This window comes from Cynocephalus volans, chromosome 3, assembly GCF_027409185.1.
Source record: "Cynocephalus volans isolate mCynVol1 chromosome 3, mCynVol1.pri, whole genome shotgun sequence".
Lineage (NCBI taxonomy): Eukaryota > Metazoa > Chordata > Mammalia > Dermoptera > Cynocephalidae > Cynocephalus > Cynocephalus volans.
This window is the reverse complement of record NC_084462.1, coordinates 75988375-76013795: the sequence shown is the minus strand read 5'-3', so window position 1 is coordinate 76013795 and position 25421 is coordinate 75988375. Positions and strand designations below refer to the sequence as shown.

At 35.1% G+C, this 25421-nt stretch overlaps 1 protein-coding gene across 2 annotated transcripts in view; it reads left to right on the top strand.

Annotated features, from left to right (window-relative positions):
* Window positions 1-25421, top strand: part of USP3 (ubiquitin specific peptidase 3) — an 80219-nt gene that overhangs the window by 33204 nt on the left and 21594 nt on the right. For both annotated transcript variants that reach the window (XM_063090460.1, XM_063090461.1), the window contains 5 exons: window positions 13443-13526; window positions 16691-16775; window positions 18010-18092; window positions 19431-19544; window positions 22136-22249. In XM_063090460.1, coding sequence (XP_062946530.1) covers window positions 13443-13526; window positions 16691-16775; window positions 18010-18092; window positions 19431-19544; window positions 22136-22249 — 480 coding nt within the window. The remainder of the gene's footprint in view (window positions 1-13442; window positions 13527-16690; window positions 16776-18009; window positions 18093-19430; window positions 19545-22135; window positions 22250-25421) is intronic.

The following is a 25421-nucleotide window of genomic DNA, read 5'->3' as shown; positions in this document are numbered from 1 at the left end:
TGTTTAAGGTGAGTGAATATTTTCTTAGTTCTTCAAGAGTATGATGTGGAACCTTATGACTTGGGTAACCTCAATAGCACTAACAAGAATGGAAAAAAACTTAAAATTTTAAAGCTGAGAAAGCGGTAGAGATTTTTCTCTGTCTTGGGTGTGATATCTTTGTTATTGAATACAGTAGCAATTGAGCAATCAAACGTGGCTAGTGTGACTGAAGAATTTGATGTTTCATTTTATTTTAATTAATATACATTTAAATAGTCACATATGGCTAGTAGCTACTATTGAATAGTGCAGCCTCAGACTACTAAAATTTAACATTGAGTACATTTTGCAGTATATAATCTGCCTGGTTATATGGATTTACTTAGTCTATATAAGATTTTGCCAAATGGACACATTTAAAAAAATTTTTTAATTTTAACATTTACTTGTACATATTTGTGGGATACAGTGTGTTGTTTCAATGTATGCATATAGTGTACATTGATTCACTCAGGGTGGATAGCATAGCTTTGTATTCATTAATCCAGACCTGGTCCCCCCTTCCCCCCACCCCACCCCCGTCCTCACTCCCCTGGCCTCTGGTAACCATTGTTCTACTCTCTACTTCTATGAGAACCACTTTTTTTTTTTAGATTCCACATATGAGTGAGATCATGCAGTATTTGTCTTTCTGTGCCTGGCTTACTTCACTTAACATGATGGTCTCCAGTTCCATCCATGTTGTTGCAGATAAAAAGATTTCTTCCTTCTTTTCATAGCTGTATAGTATTCCATTGTGCATATATACCACTGCTTTTTTTATCCATTCATTGGTTGATGGGCATTTAGGTTGATTCCCTCTCTTGGCTATTGTGAATAGTGCTGCAGTGAACATGGGAATGCAGGTGTCTTCTCAATATACTGATTTCATTTCCTTAGGGTATGTATATACCCAGTAGTGGGATTGCTGGGTCATTAGGTAGGTAGTTCAAGTTATAGTTCTCTAGGAACCTCTATACTCTTTTCCACGATGGCTGTACTAATTTGCATTCCTACCAACAGTGTAAGAGAGTTCTCTTTTCTCTGCATCTTTGTCAGCATTTGTTATTTTCTATATTTTTGGTAATAGCCATTCTAACTGGAGTAAGGTAATATCTCATTTTGGTTTTAATTGCATTTCCTTGATGATTAGTGACATTGAGCATTTTTTGTGTGCCTGTTGGCCAATTATATGTCTTTTGAGAAATGTCTGTTCAGTTCCTTTGTCCATTTTTTAATTGGGTTATTTGGGTTTTTTGCTGTTGTTTCTTCCTTATATATCTGGATATTAGCTCCTTGTCTGATGTGTAGTTTCAAGTACTTTCTCCCATTTTGTAGTTGTCCTTTCACTTTGTTGATTGTGTCCTTTGCTGTGCAGAAGCTTTTTAGTTTACTGTAGTCTCATTTGCTTATTTTTGCTTTAGCTGCCTGTGCCTTTGTAGTCTTGTCAAAAAAATGCTGCCCACTCCCATTTGTATAGTGTTTTCCCTATTATTTTTTAGTAATTGCATAGTTTGGGGTCTTAAATTTAGGTCTTTAATCCATTTTGAGTTGATTATTGTGTATGTTGAGAGATAGGGTTCTAGTTTCAGTCTTCTGCATGTGAATATCCAGTTTTCTCAGCACCATTTATTGAAGAGACTGTCCTTTTCCTAATGAGTACTCTTGGCATCTTTAAAATCAGTTGGCTGTACATAAATGGCTTTATTTCTGGGTTCTCTCTTCTGTTCCACTGGTTTGTATGCCTATTTTAATGCTGGTATCATGCTATTTTGGTTACGATTGCTTTGTAGTATATTTTGAAGTCAAGCAGTGTGATGCCTCCAGCTTTGTTCTTTTTGCTCAGGATTGCTTTGGCTATTCAGGGTCTTTTGTGGTTCCATATGAATTTTAGGATTGTTTTTTCTATTTCTTTTTTCTTTCTTTGCATTAAAATTTTATTTTATTTTATTAATATTATTTTTTTACATTCTGTGATGTTGTTGCAGAGCAGTTGGGAAAGAGGGGGAGAGAGGAAAGGGGAAGGAAATATGATGGAAGAAGGAGGAAGGAGGAGGGGTGGGATTGAGGCCCGTGGCACCCACCACATTCCCACAGGGGAAACCTGGGGGGCTTCTAGCAGTGGCTTGGTCGTTGCCAGGCTGGGTGCAGATGTCAGGGGGGTGTGACAAAAGCCCTCGCCTCCCACCTTCCCAGCTTGGGAACCTGGGGCCTTTCTTGCTGCAGCTTGGTGGTCGTCACTGGCTGACAGGGCAGTGGGGGCAAGGGGGGTGTGTGGCCGAGGCCTGAGGTGCCCCACTGCCCCGGCTCAGGAGAGCCTCGGATGCTTCCTGTGGCAGCTCAGTGGTCGTCACTGGGCTGGTTGATTGTGTTGGGAGGATGTGACTGAGGCCTGAGGCCCACCACTGCCCCAGTTCGGAAGAGCCTGGGATGCTTCCTGTGGTGGCTCAGTGGTCATCACTGGGTTGGCAGGGGTGGGGCGTGGCCAAGGCCCTTGGGCCCCCACCTTTGGGACTGGTTGTGGGTGTTGGGGGGCGTGGCTGAGGCCCCTGGCCCTACTCCTTTTCTGGTTTGGTAGCCCAGGGGACTTCTGGTCCTTCTAGGTGTTACAGGTGTTCTTTGGTGAAATGAGACCATTACCAGTTAATATCAAACTTTGTCTCCGGTTGTGGATACTTTGTTTTCTCTTTCAGTTCTGTGTTGCATTATTTGCTATTCCCACCACTCAGACTCTGTGCTGGAACTAATTTGCTATCCTTTGCTTACTTCTAAAATGGGGGAACTTCCTGTGAGGACCAGTACTTGAGCTCTGTGGTTGAGCTAAATTGCTGCTTTGCTGCTGATTCCCTGGGGAAGGCTTTTTGTGCAGCTCAGGTTTTAATGGTTGACTTTATAGGTACTTCCGGTCCTAGTGAAATCTAGTGCACCTGGGTTGTGTAGAAACACTGGTCTGGGCCTGAGTCTTTTCATCAAAGCACACCCTGTGCAATTTTATATTCCTGAAGTTTCCTCTGAGTGGTCCTACACTGATTGGGGTGCAGATCAGCTGTCCTTGCTGTGCCCCAGTGTTCTCCCGGTGGGCTGGTCTCCCCCACCACCCGTGCTCCAAACACTTCCCATGTGATGGGCTGTGCTCCAGTCCCTTGTGATGATTCACCAGCCTCTGAGTGTCTCCTTTTTTTTCTCAGTTGTTCTGGCTCCTCACTCCTGTGTGGGTCCACAGGAACCCTGCTAGTGGTATTGCTGGTCTGGGGGCCACCAAGGCCGTCTTCTCCCCTGCCGCCTCCAAGCAACTTCATTCGAAGGGCACAGCTGCGGCTTTTTGCCAGCTCCTGCTCCATGCACTCAGCAGCTCCAGCCTGGAAATGGCCAGGGTTCAAAACAGTCAAAGGGGTTTTTTCCTTCTCTCATTGTGGCTTCTCCCACCTTTGTGCACTCTGCACATCTCTCCTCCTCTTCCCCTGAGCTCTAGCAGCCCCAGCTTGGCTGTCGTTGCTTTTTTATAGTTGTAAATTGGTTGATTTGTGGGAGAGAGTGAAACTGGGGACCATCTATTCTGCCATTTTGACTGCAAGTCCTATTTTTTCTACTTCTGTGAAGAATGCCATTGGTATTTTGATAGAGATTGCACCAAATCTGCAGATTGCTTTTGGTAGTATGGTCATTTTTGCAATATTAATTCTTCCAACCTATGAACATGGAATGTCTTTCCTTATCTTTGTGTCCTCTTCAGTTTCTTCCATCAGCGTTTATAGTAGAGATCTTTTACCTCTTTGGTTAAATTAATTCCTAGGTATTTTATTTTTTTGGTAGCTATTGTAAATGGGATTGCTTTCTTGATTTCTTTTTAAAGTTGCTTGTTATTGTTGTATAGAAATGCTACTGAGTTTTATATATTGATTTTGTAACCCTGAAGCTTTACTGAATTTATTTATCTGTTAAAGAGTTTTATGGTGGAGCTTTCAGGTGTTTCTGTATATATCATTTGCCAACAGGGACAATTTAACTTCCTCTTTTCCAATTTGGATACACTTTCTTTCTTTCTCTTGCCTAATTGTTCTGGCTGGGGGAGTTCCGTACTGTGTTGAATAAGAGTGGTGAGAGTGGGCATCCTTTTCTTGTTCCAGTTCTTAGAGGAAGAGTTTTCAGCTTTTCCTCATTTAGTATATCAGCTGTTAGTTTGTCATATATGGACATAATTGTATTGAGGTATGTTCCTTCTATGCCTAATTTGTTGAAGGCTTTTATCATGAAGAGATGTTGGATTTTATCAAATACTTTTTCTGCGTCAATTGAGATGATTATATGGTTTTTGTCCTTCATTCTGTTCATGTGATAAATCACGTTTATTGATTAATGTGTGTTGAACCAACCTTGCGTCCCTGGGATAAATCCCACTTGATCATGGTGAATGATCTTTTTAATATGCTGCTGGATTTGATTTGCTTATATGTAGTTTGAGGATTTTTGTCTCAATTTTCATCAGTGATATTGGCCTATGGTTTTCTTTTTTTGTTGTGTCCTTGTCAGGTTCTGGTATCAGAGTAATACCGACCTCATAGAATGAGTTTGAAAGAGTTCCTTCCTCTTCAGTTCTTTGAAAGAGTTTGAGAGTTGGTATTAATCCTTTCTTAAATGTGGTAGAGTTTGGCAGTTAAGCTATCTTTTCCTGGGCTCTTCTTTAATGGGAGACTTTTTATTACTGATACAATCTTGTTACTCATAATTGATCCATTCAAGTTTTTAATTTCTTCTTGGTTCAGTCTTGGTAGATTGTATATGTCCAGGAATTTGTCCATTTCCTCTAGGTTTTCCAGTTTGTTGGCATGTAGTTGCTCATAATAATCTGTAATGATCCTTTGTATTTCCATAGTAACAGTTGTGATGTTTCCTTTTTCATTTACGATTTTATTTGAGTCTTTTCTCTTTTTTTCTTGGTTAGTCTATCTAATGGCTCGTCAATCTTTTTTAAAAATCAACATTTAGTTTTGTCTCTTTTGTATTGTTTTTTGGTCTCATTTTCATTTATTTCTACTCTGATCTTTATTACTTATTTCCTTTTTTTTTTTTCATTATACATACATGTGGGGTACAACGTTGATTTTCAATAATTGTGTAGAATGTGTGGTGGTTAGATCAGTATAGTTAGCTTATTCATCATTACAACATGCAATCATTCTTTGTGTCCATTGACCAATTATTCATTACCCTCCATTCCTCTCCCTCTCTCCTCCCCTCCCCTTTTCCAGTTCTAGTTTTCTTAAAGTTCAACATATACTGTGATAGTTTCTTTCTTTCTTTCTTTCTCTCTGTCTCTCTTTATTGTTCATTTGTTTACTTATGGATTCAGCTCCCAGTTATGAGTGAGGACATGCGGTATTTCTCTTTCTGTACCTGGGTTGTTTCACTTAGGATAATTTTCTACAGGCTCTTCCATGTTGCACATGGTATTACTTATTTCTTTCTGCTAATTTTGGGTTTGGATTGTTCTTGCTTTTTTAGTTTCTTAAGATGCATTGTTATGTATTTGAAATCTTTCTATTTTTTTGATGTAGGCATTTATTGCTGTAAACTTCCCTCTTAGTATTGCTTTGGCTGTATCCCATAGGTTTTGGTATGCTGTGTTTCTGTTTTTATTTGTTTCAATAAATTTTTTAATTTTCTTTTTAATTTGTTCTTTGACCCATTGGTTATTCAAGAGCATGTTGTTTAATCTCCATGCTTTGTACTTTTGTTTAAAAAAAAAAAACCCAAAACTCTGCAAGATGATAAAGATCAAACACTGATGAACAAGAAAAAAGCAAACGGACACACATTCTTACTTCTGAGCTCATCAAACATATTACAAGGTAAAAATATTGCCTTCTAATAAAAACACAGATTAATCAGATCTGATAAGTTGGACAAAGTATTTAAAAATTATCAGTAAGACTGTGTAAAGTATGAATTTATATCCTCTATCATTAATGTCAAACCTTTACCCTATGTGTATATTATATTTTGAGAAATTAGTTTAATGATAGTATGAAGATATGAAATAGCTATGAGGATATCATGAATAGCAAGATATTTTAAAATAGTTTATTTCATCTCTAGTTCATGCTTTTGAAATTTCTCTTTTTTTATAATATACACATAATTTAGATTTACTTGTATTATAATTTATTATTATAAATACATATACATATATATGTATATGGGGTGGTGGATACTCAGTTTTGTGGTTTATTTTTAACCTGATGAAAATAGTATGAAGACTTCTTATAAGAGTAATGTTTTATCTTTTAGAAGTAGTACAGGCAAAATTAGGAAGGAAATAAGTGTTTCTAAAGTTAGAATTTTTTTAAGGAAGTAAACCCACATTAAATTTTAGGACAAGGGCTGAGCCCGTGGCGCACTCGGTAGCGTGCTGCGCTAGCAGCGCGGTGACGCTCCCACCGCGGGTTCGGATCCTATATAGGAATGACCGGTGCACTCCCTGGCTGAGCGCCGGTCACGAAAAAAAAAAAAAATTTTTTTTAGGACAAGAAAATTATTGAGCCATGCTGCATGTTTTCATTTATGGAGAATGGGGAAAGAAAGTAAAGGTGGAAATCACCAAATGGGAATATTATTTAGCCATTAAACAAGTGAATGGTGTGAAATGGAAGATATCGAGTTAAGGGTGTTGGGGGTATATGGGATGAAAGCTTAAATCTGAAATTAGAGCCAATAACAGTGAAGTAAGAGGAAAGATTGGAAGGGAAGGATATAAAGGAAGAAAATCTAGGCAAGGCTGACGTTATGGTGACCATCAAGTACTATAGCTTAATTTTGCTACAGATAGCTGTGGCTTGGAAAGTCACTGTATAAAGGAGAGGAGAGGAAGATATCACATCAAAGGAAATAACCAAAGTGTAGAATAGAATGTTGTTTGAAATAAAGGAGAAAAAAGATGACTTTGGGAGAGATTATAGAAAGAAGAGTAGCAAGGTTAGCATGGTTAGATGTTAGAAATTAGAAATAAATCAAATCTAGAAATGTACACATAAGAAGTAAATGTAATTTAAAAATTGGAGTTTCATTTTTTCTTTTTATTAGAGTGAGCAGAATTTGGAATAACTTAAGCTGTGATTTTATCAATTTTTTACTTCCTTAATTATATAATAGAATAAATAACATATTTCTTATGAAAATTTACCTGCTACTTAGTGTATGTTCTTTAAGTGCACAGTTGTAAAATCAGTTGTATATATTCTGTTATCAGCAGATTGCATATAATACCATAGTGTACATTTAATTAGGAGTTTATTAACTACTGGCTTAAAGAAATGTAAAACTACTTTAAGATCATATTTGGCTCAAGGAATTTGGGTTTGAGACTAATGTTTACATAGCCAAGATGATATTGTTGCTTGATTCAGATGTTAGAAGTAAACAAAGACATCAATCCTCTTTTTACTTTTCCTTTTTGTGTCCTGTTTTCTTATCTAACATCTCTAATATGTTTCCAGATTTCTAAATAATATTTTTTGTTTTTAATGTTCAATTTACTTATTTTTTTTAGTAGTTCTTTCTTCCGCTAAATACAAAAATGAATCTTTTTCCTTATCTGACAAGTAGTCTCTTAGAAGTAGAGCTCGTCTATACTTGAAGAGTCACCTAAAATCACTAAACAGAAATGTGCCTTAGTATAAAATTAATAGCCTAAAAGTTGGTCATATAATGTAGGCAGTTCCAGACTTCTGTTTGTAAAATACGTGAAGTCTTACGTTTATGAAGAGATGCTGAAACCTGGACCTCCTTTCCTAGCGAAGACTGATCAAGTTAACTGAATCGTGCTAGGTTTCTCCTGTCACAGTTTCTCAGTGCCAGTAGTATATAAAGAGGAAAGGCAGGTCTGAGTGCAGTGGTGTTTACAACTAATTGATCACAACCAGTTACAGATTTCTTTGTTCCTTCTCTCACTGCTTCATTTAACTTGCCTTAAAAAAAAAAAAAGAAGAAAGGAATAGAGCTTTTCATAATACTGTTTCAACTACATTTTGGGAAATGTGTATATTTTCACTTAGGGCATTTAACCACATATTATAATATTTGTTTCAAAATGGGAAATGCATTCCATGTTTCAGAGGACCCATCTACAAGCTTTTGAAACACAACCTATAAGTTATGTACTTTTTTTGTACTTCTTATTCTGGTATAATCTTCTCAAAGAGGAAATTAAGAAGAATGGGCTAAATTTCTTTTCAGGTGTTAGAGGGAAGCATAATTCTGATCAAATAGCTTCAATACAGTTGTAGTAAAGCAGGAAGAGATTTTTAGGATTTGTTTAAGTCCTTCTGTTTGCCTGGGGACTTTATTACACTAGTATTAGTGGGATAGTTTCCAGTTTGAAATCAGCTTCTCATCTAAAGACAAAGCAACCAGGCAACATTTAAATTTTTATTTATTTCCCACTGTTGCCACTTCCTTTTTTTTTTTTTTTTTTTTACCTCTGGGCCAGGAAGGAAGAAGAAATCAAAATGGAAGAATGTTATCAGCTAGGGAGGAGTATGCTGTGAATCTTGTGTTTACACAAAGGAATGAAACTAACATTTCTTGATCCTCTACCACATGCCAGACACTCTTAGAAGTTTTGACCTGTGGAAGCAGGTGCTTTCCTTAAATAATAATAATAAATGAAATAACACTTGTATAGTGTGGTAAATTTGGACTGTATAAAATTTACATCCTGAAAAGTAAGTGTCCTTTTTAGTCACTGTAAAAGCACCTACAATTGGCTCTTGAGAAATAAGGACAGTTATAAAAACTCAAAAAAAATTTTTTTTAAGCCAGTGAAAACAAATCTAGCCAAAATAAAATTGAGTTCTTGTACTCTGAGTTCTGTTCGTTACCACTTTATGATATGGGGTAGTAGTATAGAATTTTAGAGAGGTAGTGTCTTAGATACCCTAGATTAGCAATACTGTGTAATAGAGAAATATGCAAGTCATATATGTAACTTTTAATTTTCTAGTAACCACATTAAAAAAGAAAAAAGAAACAGGTGAAATTAATTTTAAATGTATATTTTAAACCAGTATATCCAAAATATTATGTCAACATGTAACTGGTGTAAGAATTATTAGAGATAGTTTGCATTCTTTTTTTCATGTTAAACCTTTGAAATTCAGTATGTATTTTTACATTTACAACACATCCCAATTCAGATGCTAAATTTTCAAGAGAAATATTTGATCTATATTTAGATTTATAAAAATTGTAGTTAAAAAAGTAGATTCACACTATTCCAAACATTATTAAAAGTTTTCCAATAAATGGAATACCAAAAAATTATTTTTCTTTAAGGGCTGGCCAGTTAGCTCACTTGGTTAGAGTGTGGTGCTGGTAACACTAAGATCAAAGGTTCGGATCTCCTCACTAGCCAGCAGCCAAAACCAAAAAAAAAAAATTGTTTTTCTCTAATATTTGTAATATTTGTATTGATAAAACTGACTTTATAGAACAATTGATTTGACTTAGAAGCAAAAGCATATCAGTTTCAAAACATCTGTCTAAGTAAAGTAAATCCACTAATTCTTGTGAAAACAATATTATCAACATGAAATTCAAAAGGGTGTTATATAAACTGAAAATTGACTCTAAGTTTATTCGTATAACAAAGTGTTCTTCACAATTTTCTCATAGATTTTGCAGCCAACTTACATAATGCTGTTTATTACAATTAAAAATCTGCATATTTATTCATGTTGAAAAATATATGAAATCATTATTGATTTGTATTATGAAAAGTTCGGTTTTAACGTTTTTGTACCTGTCTAGCTAGGTCACAAATAAGCTTTTTCTCTCCTTGGATCTTCAGATTTAGCTAATTCCTATGAATTGTGGTATCTGTGAAAAAACGTAAATCACACTGAGATTTTTAAAAATCTCTTCCTGGTTTACTCTTTGTTGAATATTGGTCAGTGTTTCTCATGTTTCAATAAAACTTGAATTAGAGTTAATGGTGCAGTAAATTTTTGTAGAACTCTTCCACAATTCAAGCATCTGCAAAGAACATGTGGTCATTAAATTTATTTGTCTTCTATTTTTTTTCCAACAGTTTCATAAACTGGTAATGATGATTCATAGCATTTGGATATATATACTGAAAAATTTTAATAACTGCCTTCATGATACAGTCTGCCTCAAAACATAAATACTTGCAATATGTATCACACAGTGGAACAAAGTAATAAGGGCAATAATTCCAATAAGTCTAGATCTTTAACCAAACATTGTCTTGATAGAAACTAACTTTCATGTTTAGCTGAAAGTGACAGATCTAAAAGATTCAAAAATATCTACAACATAAGATCAATTTTTTTTTAGGGTTGCAAATTGATGAAGACATTTCTTTGTAAATTTGGAAGTCATTTTAGACAAAACATACCCAAAGTATTAATTGGGCAGTTTCTCTTATCTTGTAAAACTCATCTAAAGCTAAAAATAAAAGTACTTGCAATTTTTCAAATGTTGACTTGATCTTTAATATTGTTAGAAAGGTCTTTTATTCATTGACTATTGCTTAGTGGCTCAATTGAAGATTTTTCGCTTTTTGTAAAAAATCCTTTTAAATCTTTTCCTCATAATTTTAAAACACAATTTCCTTAACTGAAATAATAATTTAATATTTCATCTCTTCATTTAAAAATAGTTTTCTTTACTGAGCAAGAATCCAAGCCATTTTATAACTGATTGAAGTTACAAGCTCAAATCCCTTAAAAATCATTTAAAAAAATTGTTTTTGTTATACGTTTAATTCTGATTTCATTGGTTGTGACTAATTTCATCAATTATTTTTCAACTGAGAGGCAACTTATTATTAAGTTAAAATGCATTTGCTGAAAATGTCTCTTACTATTGTCTACTTTAATCTTAAAACTTTTTAAATACAAACAGCTTTTTAATTTTGCTCCACTGCAGCAAATTGCAATTGCCATTTTTTGTAAAATTTGTGACATTATCTTCTTAGTCTTTTTCTTTATTTCCTCTTGATTCTTTCTCAGTAGTATGCTTTCATTTGAAAGTTAAAATTTTTCCATTAATTTTTAAGCTAGTAAACTAACATAATTATATTGTAATTTTAAAAAGTATTTTAACTTAAATGCCAATTACGATTTACATAGGTATCACTGTAACTCATGCTGTCTGCATAAAATATTCAAATAAACGTATTACAATGCTATAATTGTTGCACAGAAAAATCATTTAAACTGAATCATTCTGTTGACACAAACTAGATTGGTGATTTGCTTCTGTGTAATGCTAGAAATCACACTTGCACCCGACATGTGCCCTGCCATACATCTTACACAATGTAATAAAAAGCAAGATATAGTTCTATCAAACTATAAAGTATTTAGTGGAAAAAGATGTTATACTGTTTCAGTTATTTAAAATTTACATTAATTAAAATTTTTAAAAATTAAAATATACTTTCTCAGTTGCACTAGCCACATTAATGCAACTCTAGAGCAACTTATTCACTTCAGTTATGCAAGTTTAGAGAAATGAAGCAACTAGACCCAATTGAGCCAGATTAGTTAAGAACAGAGCAATGCCATAAATAAGTTTATATTTAAATATATGAAAATGTTACTTTAGCAAATGTAATGTAATTTTATATCTTAGGCTGAGTCCATGTCACACAAAAAAGAATGAAAAATCATTTATTTAACTGAATTTGAAAACAATTTGTTTCTCTAAACAAAGCAATGACTTTTTTGTGGCAGTTAGCGACTCACTTTTCAATGAGGTATTATCGCATCCCGGAAATACATAAAGTGATCTGGATTTGCTCTTAGACTTCACTTCCAAGATGAACACGAGCATTTGGAGTTGTTTTTGTTTTGAACACTGAGTACTATTTTATCCAAATGACATACATAAATTTATGCAAACAAAATGAAAATGCAAGTAGGAATTAAAAGTAAAATAACAATGCAATTTCATTCTTCAGTGACTGCTTAAGGTTCATGGAGATACTAACTGCCTTAAGCTCAAATATACAAAGTAGATGTTACCCTCTTAACATTTATGCTGAGAGGGAGCAAAGAATTAAACCTTTTCACTGATTTAATCTCTTTATGTATTTGTCATAAAACCAGTGAAGAATTTATTCTCCTGCCAGTGGTACTTTTATCATAGAAAGCAATCCAGGATGTAAAAGGTTGCTTTTGCTATTTGTGGAAATGTTAGGAATTGACCCTGGGAACTTAGAGAATACGTCAGAGAAATCTTGATTGACAGTCTGGGGGACACTTAATGGGGTGTGTGTTACATATATAACATTCTAAAGTTTTTGAAAGCATTCACTTAAAATTTTCACTCTGAATAAAAGACACAAGCTATGCTTTCATGTATAATCTTTTTATAATTATTACTTTTTCCCACCCCTTTCTAATTTTTTGCATAGATTGGCTTCAGATATATGAGATGTTTTTGGATTTTGCTAGAGATGACCTAATTTTTACTAATTGCACAGTTTACTAACTCATAGTTCAAAGTTTTGCTTGCTCAAAATGGCAGTTTTTGGGTTTTTTTTTATTATTCTTTGGTAGTTATAACAAATGGTTTTATACAAAGCTACATATTCAGAAGAATATCTTAGTGCCAGCTTGTAAGTTGTTTTTGTTAAAATTGGCCTTTATCCCAGGAAAAAATTAAACGCTAATGCACAAGTTGAAGTTTATTATTTGTGATTCCTTATATTAACTTGCCTATTGACTTGCTGAAATGCACAGATTATTAATTTTTTAAAAAGCCTTAAACATTTTACTTCAAAGCCCTTATCAGTTTTCTGAAAGATGTAGCCACTGTTTTATGCTTTTGTTTTCTAGTGCTTCAGAATGAACAAGTCATTCTACCAAACTCATCTGAATTCAATTTATTTTAATTAAATTATGATTAAGATGTATAGCTTTAAATTAGTTTTTCTATTCAAATATCCCTACAGGATAATTACCTTTTCCCTGCTTTTCACTTAAATCTCTCCTCCCCCAAATTCCCTATTAATTTGGATTGGAAGTGTCACCTTAAAGCTTTAGGCTTAATGCCACATGAAAAGAATTGGTGCTTTTTATTTCATTTTCCATATATTATGCATCTCTAGAAAGAATGTAACACATGTAGCAGCTTATTTCATTTTCAAAGGAGGAATTGAAGAACTTTTGAATAAAAACGTGAAAAGAAGCTAGTGTTCATTGCCTACGTGGCTTTTTTAAAAGACTCTTAAAAAACATTCCAGTGTGGATTCCAAGTCCTCTTTAAACTTACCACCAACAGTAACTGCCTGCAGAGCCATGTGATCATCTTGGCAGCAGCCAGGGCTTTTAGTGATTTCATTACTGTGGTTTCCTCAAGCTCTTTACACACATTGATTAATATTTTCCTTGCAGTTATCGCTGTGATGATTTTGTGGTTAATGACACCAAGCTGGGACTGGTACAGAAAGTCAGAGAACACTTGCAGAACTTGGAAAAGTAAGTAATAGGTGTTGGGAAAGAGAAGAGGATAGAATGGGATTTGAGGGGTCTTTTAGAATTTCTGAGTGGGATTTTTGTCTGTGAGTTTCATAATTATATCATGTTTTTAATGTGATTGAAATGTTGATTAAATAAACCTTGGGTTTGAATATCTGAAACTTTGCTCATAGTTAATGGTCATAGTTTTGTATTTATTTCATTTAATATTTGTCTTAAAGCATATTCAAGGGCCCAATAGCCTCTTATTTAGTTTTTACCCACCAATTTATAAGTTAATTAATTTGCAAGGAATATGTTGGAGGTGCAAGGAAAGGGCAGAAAATGATATTAAGTCATCATAGATTACCTTTGGTATTAGAAAATCCCTGTCAACTGTATTATGAGGTCTGCTTAGAAGTACTAAGATTTATGCATTATTTTAAAGGGAAATTATGTGTAATTATATTGTCCACTTTGCATCTGTATGATAGCAAGTATCCTAGTTTCTTTTCTTTTTTTGTTAGAGGCAGTATATATCACTTGAAATTACAAGGAGCTGTGAATGCTTTATCTTCATGAAAAAATTTAAGTATTTATCTGAATAGACTTTTCTTGCTATAGCCAAATAGCTTATTCAGATAAAACTCATTCGAAATTGAAGGGATAAACAGAAACCCAATTAGCAATGCCTTTGAAGCCACAGTGGATAGAAGCATGGCCCTGGAATGACTGCTGACTCAAGTGAAATCTGTGTAAATCACCCCAAATCATCAGGTTCCATCTAATTTATTTTGGCAGCTGATGTATAGATGGTATTGTGGAAACAAGCCAAAAGCAAGGGTCCCTTAGCAAACTTAAAGCCAATAGAATATTTCATAATTGTACACACAGAGGAAATAACCTAACTTCTTCAAGTGCGACACTGTATAGTACTTGTTAACCAGAGTCTTTATTCAGAGTCTCGTTGACTGAATAGATTATAAAGCTGATAAGGGAAGAATAATGATCTTTTTTTTTTTTTTTGGCAGCTGGCCGGTAAGGGGATCTGAATCCTTGACCTTGGTGTTATAACACTGTGCTCTAACCAACTGAGCTAACCAGCAAGCCCTGAATAATGATTTTTTAAAAATCTAAAATAATTAAAATACCTTGAGTCTAAGTACTTTTTGGCTTGTCATCTTTTGGATCTTTTCTTTCGCAAAGTGCTTTTTCCCTTTTAATTTGAACTGAGTAGCATGAGCCCTTTCTAGGATTAAAGACACAGGTACAGATACACAGATCCAGAATATTTAATTTGTCTGAAATTGCTCACAATGAACTGTAAAGTAGGCGATTCCTGCAGTAATTTATGTAATATCACTCTTTGGCATGGTGATGTTATTGTAACGATCTTACTTAACTTGATTCTTTGTTATAGAAATGGGTAGCTTCCAGACTATTTTTTTCTGCCACTTATAGTTTTCTCTAAGAAAAGACTACGATCTCAATCTGAAATAAATTAATCAGAATGAAGTAAAAGAGAAAAGAGGGCATTTGAGAACCTGCTTATGTTTATACAGTTTTGAAATCTTTTCTATCCGTTGATCACTTCATCAGGTGAAAGATGTCAGACTGCATTGCTACACTTCTGCCTGGCTCCACTGAAAAATCTACCTTGCAGTCCATTTACTATGTTGAAAAACATTACTTAAGTTCATTTTTATGTTTTGCAAACATGGGGTTTAATGTATAGAGGAATGTGAAAAGTAGGCTCACATTTGTGTTTTATTTAACTTTGGACTGTTCTGCATATCTTCTAGAGCAGCATTGGCCAATAGAGCTTTCTGCAGTGATGAAAGTTTTCTATAATCTACACTGTCTAATATGGTAGCCACTAGCCATATGTGGCTATCAAGTACTTGAAGAGTGGCTAATGCAACTGAGAAACAATTTTAAACTTTAATTTATTTAAATTTAATAGTCACGTGTAATGAGTGACTATCATATTAGTGTGGATCTAGAGGATTCTGCCATTTTGTGAATCACTGAGGGTAAAATGTAATAACTTCTCTTTTAAAAAGCTAAATGCTTTATTTATACAGGTTAAAACTGGAAATTAAGTATTGGGCATTGTCACTAAGTAGTACATATACTGTACTTGTGATTTAACTTCTTCACTCACAATTTGTGAAGGAATAATTTAACACCCTAATACAAGGATACTTCAAAAAGTTCGTGGAAAGATTCATATTATCTTTTCATTTGTTTTCCATGAACTTTTGGAAGTATTCCCGTACATGGGAATGGTCTCTTCATCTTGTAGTCACCAGTACTCTGAGAGAGAGACACACAGTTCTGAAGAATATTTTGAGGTTTGAAGCAACTGACCGTCACTAGATCTGATATTCCAAAGACATTATAGTTCATGTGGAAATTTTGGAAAGAAAAATAATTATGTATTTACTTTGGATTGGCTTAATACTTTTAGAAGGTGGGAAAAAATTGGTGGACTTAAAAGTCTCTATTGTTTAACCATAATTTTTACTTCCTTTAGATTAGTTCTCCTAATTTTAAAGCGACCTTTTAAAGTTGAGAGTAACTTTCTGATAAACTTTAAGCAAAATCTCTTGATGAAAGTCAAAAAATTTGAACAAGGCAAGTTTAATTCAGAATTTCTGTGCTAATTAGGATGTGTTTTAGAATATGCCTTGTAACACAGCTGAATCAAATGACTTTGTATGTGCCTATATTCCTATAATTTATTTACGATTCCTCAAACTCAGATTATATCATAATCTATTAAGACAAATGAGCAAAACATGATACCTTTATCAAAATTAAGAAATAGCATATGATTTGAGACTTACTGTTAAATTTCAGAATAATTGTGTCAGACCAGGTTTTTCCTTTTATTGTAAGGAATGGATCTTCTTGTTTTTGAAACTGGGCAGATAGAGTGGTGGTGGGGAGGGAGTATCTCACAGACTCATCTCCCTGGCCAGCTTTGCTGGGAGCTACTTCCAGCCCCATCCCTGCTGGAGGAGCAGTGCAGATTTCCTATGCAGTGGAACTCCTCAGTTCACTTCAAATACTTGTGGGTCACAGTGGGCCTGACCCCAGATGCTAAGGGCAGTTTGAGTTTATTCTTTAACCTGCTGTGTAGCATGTTTATATTAATGTCTTTTTGATTATCTGTGTTTCAGTAGCTCAGCTTTCACTGCTGACAGGCATAGGAAAAGAAAACTTTTGGAAAATTCATCACTAAATAGCAAGTTATTAAAAGTAAATGTAAGTAACTAAAACTTATTCAACTATAAGTGTTACTTGAGTTCTAATCACTGTTTTTTTTTTTAACAACTCTAACATTTAATGTTCCCTGTTATAAACTTATATAAACATGTGCCTTGGACTTGGAGTATTTTACAAAACGTTGGCCACTCGTACTATCGATTCTTGATGTGACCCCAGTGAATCCATCTGTCAGTGCCTTCATTCCATCAGCATTACTGCTGTGCTTTTCTGCAAAGACAAAAGCAGTTTGCTCTTAATGCCCACTCATGCACGTTATTATTCCATTTCTATGGGATCCCAAAAATCCTTGCTTCCTTCTGTTAGAGATCCCTAGTGCAAAATCTATGGGTCTGATGTTTTGGTAAAGTTTTATTTCTTAGGACTTCATTAATGTTATTTCACCATAAAAAGAATATGCTTCCTCGTTCTGGAAACCATCTGTTATTTGGTGTATTAGCTATTAGTAGATTAATAGAATTTAAATATCACTACATGTTTTTAAATGAACCAGTATTTTTGCCCTGCATCTACCCTTCTTCTGTTATGCTAGCTATGTCTGGGCACACAATTAAAGTATTATGATTTTGTGGAAGAAATAGATAAAGTGCTTTCCTGGCCATCTGAATTATGGGCAGAGATGCTTTGGATTGGATTGGTAGATTCACCTCTTACATCATGGTGCATTTGTAGAGCTAATCAGAAAGCCAAGCCTTAGACTTTAAGTCTATTTAGTTCAGGTAGTTTTTTAAGATTCATATCCCATTGCTAGGAAAACATGTATTGGTCATTTATGCATAGATTAGAGTTAAAAGTTTGGGGACAAAAATACTTGAAGCCTATAAATATATACATTTTTTTTTTTTCAATTTGTATTAGTTTTGATAGAATCTTATAAAGGCTTAAGTCTTAAACTTTATTTCTTTTAAGGATTTTCCTGCTCTTTTTTTTTTTTGCACTGGGTACCATGGTACTTATTAATGCTGATTTGCTCATAATGTTCCAGTAAGATAGTCCTATGTAGAACAATGCCAGGATCAGAAACAGCTTTCTAAAAATATCCACTTAGAGACTAGAAAGAGTTTGCTTGAGATATTCATTGGACAGAAAAGGACCAATTCCAAATTGGCTTGGTGCTAGAGTTTCAAATAGAGGCCTTTGCTTAGCTTTGCTGTTCAAAACAGTTGACTTTCCCTTGGTGTCACTGATGGCCTCTTCTTGCCCCATTTTACAGGGAAGCACCACTGCCATTTGTGCCACAGGCCTTCGGAATTTGGGGAACACGTGTTTCATGAATGCCATCCTTCAGTCACTCAGGTAACGTTATAGTCAGAGCTCAAGTATCTGACATTAAAGGTTAGGAGCAAAGACTCTGGCTACAGATTTTGTTTCTGCCACTTACTCTAGTCATAGGGCTTGGGGCAAGTTACCTCAGTTCCCTGTGCATTAGTTTCCCCATCAGTAAAATTGGGGATAATAGTCCCTACCTCATAGAGTATTTGGGAAGATTAAATAATTTGTCTTTAGTACTTAGAGCAGTGCTTGACAGTAAACAGCTGTTTGCTGTTATTACTTAGTTCTTGAATAAGCTAGAGCAGGAGCCAGCAAACTTTTTCTGTGAAAGACAAAATCTCTAGTCTTTTAGGCTATTACAGTCTCTCTCACATATTCACACCCCCTCTTTTTTTTTTTAATAACCCTTTAAAAATAAAAAATGTAAAAGCTTTAAAAAAGTAAATGTCACTTAAAAAATGTAAAAGCTACCTGGTCGAGGGCTAGATATGGCCTGTGGGCCAAAGTTTGCAGACTCCAGGGGTATGGGGAACCTTGTTCAGAGAGCTTATTTCAGTCATTTGTTGAGTCTTAGGCATAGTCATAAGACCAGATGTTTAGAAGGTCTTCAAAATGTAAAACAAGTGGTAAAAGTAAAATTGCTAATAAGGCTGACCTAAGTTATATAAAATAAATTATTTTGAAAGTTGTGTACTTTTAGGTTTTAATGAGGCATCAAAGGCCAGAATAAATTATCTTCCCAGGGTCACACTGCTAAAAAGGAGCAGAAGCCATATTTGATCTCTCCTTAAAGGGACTGCCGCTGAGCTTCTCTGTTCTTGCTGAAACAACAAATTCTAGTTACTACTGAATTTTCCTTATGCTTTTGTATCATATATCTGAATAATGTGGTTGGCTTCATGGTTTGTTTTTATTTGAGGAAATTATTGATTACCTGGAAATGAGCCCCCTTAAAAGAAAGAAATGGTGACAACCTATAGATGAAGGGAAAATTGGATTTTTTTGAACAGAGATTTTGTTTCAAGTTCTTTGTTCATTTCTACAGTCATCTGTCTATCCTGTTTTCTTGGAATGAAGAACCATATTGAAGAAAGTCAATGCAAGAGATTGCATTTGTTTGGTTTTTTTGTGTTTGTGTGTGTGGCTACTCGTACAGGGATTCAAACCCTTGACCTTGGTGTTACCAACACTGCACTCTAACCAACTGGGCTAACCGGCCAGCCCTGCATTGAGTACAATTTAAATGAAAGAGTTGAAAGACCACACCTTCAAAACCATGTATAGGTTTCATAGAACTTTCTTTACAGTTCTATTCTTTACTTTTTAAAAAAAAAATAATTTTCTCCCTTCCTTTTAAAATAGTAACATTGAGCAGTTTTGCTGTTATTTCAAAGAACTGCCCGCCGTGGAGTTAAGGAATGGGAAAACAGCAGGAAGGAGAACATACCACACCAGGAGCCAAGGGGATAACAATGTGTGAGTTATAATAAAATGTCTTTTCTGGCTTTGAGCTACAAAACAAATAACTCATACCAGTGATTTCCATTGTATTATGTGAGCTAGTAGGCACATACGTTTTTAAAAACTCTTCTAAAAATTGTGTTTAAGTATCTATCTGGCAATCTTAATAATGGTTGGAATTCTTTTATTTCTATTTACTATAACAGGCAGGATAAATTTAGCCTCTCCTTACTAAGTCTTTGCAGATTTGGGCATTCTAGAATTGACCTCTCTATATAAAACAAAGTTCTAGGTGTAGACTAGCATGAATATCAATATTCTATGTGTATTGATTTGTCTGATGATGTTTATTATCCTGTCTTGGATAATAAAATTAATTTGTAGTCAACAAATTAATTGTAGGGCAATACAGTCCATTTTTAGCTTATATGGAGAGGGAAAAAAATGGGCAAGTGATTATTAAGGACCAACCCTGTATTCAAATTCAGTGCAGCCCTGAGTTATGATTCAGAAAATCTATCATATTATTATGATTGTAAAGGGCACATTTTTAAAACTTTATTCAAATAGGGCTGTGACTTACAGTCTGTACATATTCGGTGTGTTCCCTGTCTGCCCATTCTCACTCCCACACCCCCCATCCCCACTTATTCTGAAAGGCAATCTTATATAACCTGACACTATCCTGCCTTAGTGGACTTTAAAGCCAACCATAGGAGCAGGGATGGAATGACATCACTACAAGAGGTATTTGAAGGGAATTTCCTTTGGTAGCAGCATTTAGGAGGAGTGGAAGGTGCCTGCATTCAAGGAGGTGTCACACTTTACAGTAGTCAGGTCATAGGGGATAGCAGTGAAATGAAGAGAAAAAAAATACATGTGCTCGAAAGTTAAGGGAAGAATTAGTATGTTTAGGGTTTAGTTGTAGACTGCAGAAATTGCCTCTGGCTGATTTAGGCAGAAAAGGAATTCCTTGAGAGGCTGTTGATGAGCTAATCATTACATGATGGGTGGAAAATCAGGTCTGGAGTCTAGGCAGCCAGCCCCACAGTCACAGTCACCCCATGGAACTGTCCTGTATGTACCCTGCTGCATCCACTGAGCAGTGTGACACCAGAGTTTCTGTTGCCAGCACTGTTGGATGGGGGTGCTGGTGAAAGCTGCTGTTACTGCTGCCCTTGGGCTCTGGATGATGCACTTTGCCACCCCTGCAACCAGAGAGGATTTGGTACTGTCCCTGCTTCCTTGTGTCACTAACTCCTGCTTCAGATGGGCAGAACCCAGACTAGGTACCTGTGCTCTGACTGCAAGGGAGGCTGAGAAAGCAAGTTTCTGGCCTTTTCACTTCTGTAGTGAGAAGTAGGCTCTGATTCTCACCAAAACTCTTAATAAGGTAGGTAATTCCCCAAACGCAGGAAGAGAGTTCAGCTACTAGGAAGTCAAAAATATGATTTGTATCCCAGGGACCTTCTAGATAACAGGGATTGAGAAAGAAGATATTAAGATGCTCTGAGATATCAATTAAGTATCCAAGAGTACAGTGGTACAGTGATTATACTGACAGATATAGATATTGAAGTTGAGGAGGTTTATCAGTTTAGCTACATGGATAGAAAACCAAAGTTAACAGTGACATAAATACCCATGGTTTATTTTCTCATGTAAAAGTCTCAGGTATCTGTCTAGGTCTGTTTCACAGTCATCAGCCTCCTTCGCACTTTCTGTTCCACCAACCTCAGGGTGGGGCTCTCATCCATGTAGTCCAAGATAGTGTTGGAGCTCCACACCCTTGTTCCAGCTAATGGTAAGAAGGAAGGGATTAATGAGGAATATACTCTTTAAGAAATTTCCCAGAGGTTGGAGACACTCAGTTTTTTATTCTGGGATTTCATATGCCCAGCAAAATATGGAAGTTCTATTCTTATGAGGAAGAAGAGAGTGGACATCACAGGACAGTAGGGAGAGTACAGAGAGTAGAAGGTACTTGAACAGTTTAGTACACATTGAGTCTGAAGTGACAAGAGGACCTCCATCAGAAAATTCATGTTGGAAATTGGAGAAATCTGAATAAAAATGGTCATAAGAAAATCTGACTTTTAGATTTGGATTTGAGAGTCATTGGTATAGAGCATTGAAGTTTTGTGGGCATGTGAACTCTCAGAGGCAGAGATGAGAAAAGACGGCCACAGACTGAAGTCTGGGAAGTGCTTCTAGTGAGGGGCAAGAAGGAAAAATGTAGGAGATGGAGAAAGAGATCCTATTGCTTGTTTTAAGTTTTTAAAATGTACACTCTTAAATAATTTGGCTTGTAACTTACCTATTGCTTTATTGTTTTTGTGTATGTTTTTGATTCAGAGTGTACAGATATGGCAGTACTTTGGCACACTCAGAGTTAACCATATGGTTAAAAAACGTTTTGTCAGTAATTATTGCTGTTTATACAGGTTTTTGAGATGCTCTTATTTAGCTGTCAGACTTCAGAAAAGACCAAGCCCTTTTTAAGTTTTTGTTTTTTATTTACTGTGCATTTTAGGTAATTGAACATTATACATTGAAATAGTAGCCTCTTACTAATGCTAAGGGTATTGTCCCTTTCTCTTTTCCAGGTCTTTGGTAGAAGAGTTTAGAAAGACACTGTGTGCTTTATGGCAAGGCAGCCAGACTGCATTTAGCCCAGAGTCCTTATTTTATGTTGTTTGGAAGATTATGCCAAATTTTAGGTAAGTATTATTTAAGGAAGAATATTTTTAAAAATTGATATTAGTCTTTACACTGTTTCTTAAATAGTTTTTGATGAAGTGGTGAGTGATGGTATTCTAAATATTCTAGATAGTAAAGACTGGTCTGGTTTTGTTTGTTTTTTAGAAGAGCAGAAGTTGAATACATCTGACTAAACAAATATGTTTTTAAATGATAGACATTAGAAATGTCTTAAATAAAGGGAAGGGTATTTTGTTGTTATAAAAAGAATGCCCTTATAAATAACTTACTGTTAGGAAAGTGATGTTAGGAAAACATACTGAGCAAAATGTCCTTGATTCTTTTCAAAATCATATGAAGAATAATTACCATCATACACTGTCTTGTTATTCCAACTTGAAAAATCCATGGTATGATAGTCACTGTTCTGGTCTGAATTCTGAAGCTCTAGAGCACTGTAGCCATGCCACATCCTTTTGTGGGCTTAGAGGCACTGTTACCTGAGCTTTCTCTCTCTAGCCTGGCTTGAGAAGGAAACACCAGTCTGTTAGAGGAGTCCTGTCTCTTCTCCTAGGCTAATCATCCCTGTAGGGATTCAGATAATAGCAGATTTGGGCCACTACAAGTGTTTGAAAACAGCCTTTGCCACCTTCTGCTGATTTTATCCTTCTGAAGCAAGTCACGGTTCTTACTAGTCATGATTTTGGCAACTAATGTACATCCCTCTCCTTTTTTAAAAAAACAGCACACAGTAGTAAAATTTAGCAATATATCTTGCCCTATTGCATAATAGATATATTGTTAGCATAGAGAAACATTTAAAAGGTAACAGCTTCAAAGGACTATAATTTGTTACCTTGATGGAAAGTCTAGCCTTGAGGATCTGACATGAGTATCTCCTGTTAACCCTAGTCTTTGTTTTGGAGGAAATTTATCATACCATTTAAATCTCCTCTTGGGGCCGAGCCCGTGGCGCACTCGGTAGAGTGCTGCACTGGGAGTGCGGCGACGCTCCCGCCGCGGGTTCGGATCCTATATAGGAATGACCGGTGTACTCACTGGCTGAGTGCCGGTCACGAAAAAACGACAAAAAATAAATAAATAAATCTCCTCTTGGGAAAGACCAATTTTGTAAGAATTTTAGAATTTCTTGAGTAGGAAAGTTGGAAATGACTATTAAGTTACCATTAGTCAGGTTTGGACTTAATATAAAAAAAATTTTTAACACAATCACCTAGTTAGACTCTATAGGGATTTAATCTTTGTGTTTGATTATTATATAATAGTAGTTTCCATTTATTGAATGCCTACTATGTGCTAAGCACAAGGTATTTTATATCTGATATTCACTAAAAAACAGGCAACTACGAAATTCCAGCCAAGGTAGGAAACATTAGCCCAATTTAGAGAAGACAAAACTTGAGAGTGGGGAGAAGTACTTGTTCAATCTTATACATCTAGTAGGTGTTAGGACCAAACCCAGGTTTTTGTGGAGTTGATTAATAATAGATGAGTTAACAATAATTTGTCCATGCCTTGAGTGAGGCCCACTAACTAATTTTATATTGTTCTTGGTCTCTGTGGTGACCAGAATTCCATAAAAGTTTAGAAACTTTTATCGTATTTTAAACAGTAGAATTCTATTTTTCCTTCAAATCTTCCCACATCTCTGCCCTTTCTAGTTTCTGTAGCCCAATTGGGAGCATGATTTAGTTTTTAGCCACTTAATTTATACATTCTAATATACCTACTGATGAAAGGAAAGAACTTTTAGAAAAGGTAATCAGGTTGAAGAATTTAGCATGGAATTTCTGGGGTGATTTCTAGTACACAGAATTTTTACATTTCCTTAATCACTGAAGAGAATAGAATGTTTTTGTATTCTTAGTTAGGCTTTCTCTTAGTTCTGCAATAATTGAGATTGTTCCCCATTTTTATGTCATCAAAGAATAATTTTTCTCTTGGTTAGATTGAGATCTTGAGATTAAATCTTGGATAAAGCTTTGGTGCAGGGTCACTGTACAACGCCCAGGTGTGAGGGATGGAGGTAGGGCTTTCTTCTTATAGCTCCTATTTCTATTAAGCATGCAGGGTAGGATTCCTATATGCTTATGTGGAAGCACAATGAATCTTGCATTATGTTTCTATTATATTTATTTATAATCCCATAGTAAAATTTTTAGTTTTAGTTTAGAAAGCTCATTTTCGTTTATTAACATATGACCATGTCTAGGGAACTTGATCCCTTGGAATGAAATATGAGGACTCTGCAATACAAACATGCATGCAGAAGTAAGAACAACTTTCATTTATTAAATGAATGCAGAAAAAAATATACTCTAAATGTAGTTAACAGCTTTGGAAGTAGAATCATCAAGACTGTTCTTTCTTTCTCCACTCAAACCAAAAGCCAGTTATCTAGTAGGGAAAATTTTCCTGAAGTTTTGACATTTTCCAACATACATATCTACTTACCACACTTATGACTTCTTATTATGCCCAGCTGTTCCTATCATTTCTTTTTATAAAAATATTTTAAAGTTTTTTAAATAGGCAAAATAGACATGATTCAAAATTCAGAAGGTTAAAAACAGAATATGCAGTGAATGTTTTTTCTTTTACTCTGTTCCCTAGCCAGTCATTCTGTTTTCTGGAAGCAACCATAGTTACTAGATATTTGGATATCCTTTCAGTGATATTCTGTGTACATATACAAGCAAGTGTTTGTGTGTGTTTATATATAATTTTTAACATAAATGGTAACATTTTGGGCTTTTTTCCCCCTACTTTGAGATGTCCATTTTAGAGTTATATAATAATTTATGTAATATCTCCTACCAACTAGTATATAGATTATTTCTCCTCTTTTGTTGTTCTAAACTGTGCTGCAATGAATAGCCTTATACATACATATATGAGTATCTAAAAGAGGAATTGCTGGATCAAAGGGTGTGCTTTTATAATTTGTTGGTCTTTTCTGCTAGACTTTACTACTCCTTACTTTTCTTAACATGATTTTGTCTTTTTGCCTCCGTCCCTTTGTATGTCATGTGCTTCTGCCTACAATATTTGCTGTGTGGTCCCTTTTTCTTTAGGATCCAGCTCAATGCTAACACTCTCCAGGAAAGTCTCTTGATAATTCATTTCAGTTCATGGTGTTCCCTTGCTTTTCATAACACTTATATGCTCTTT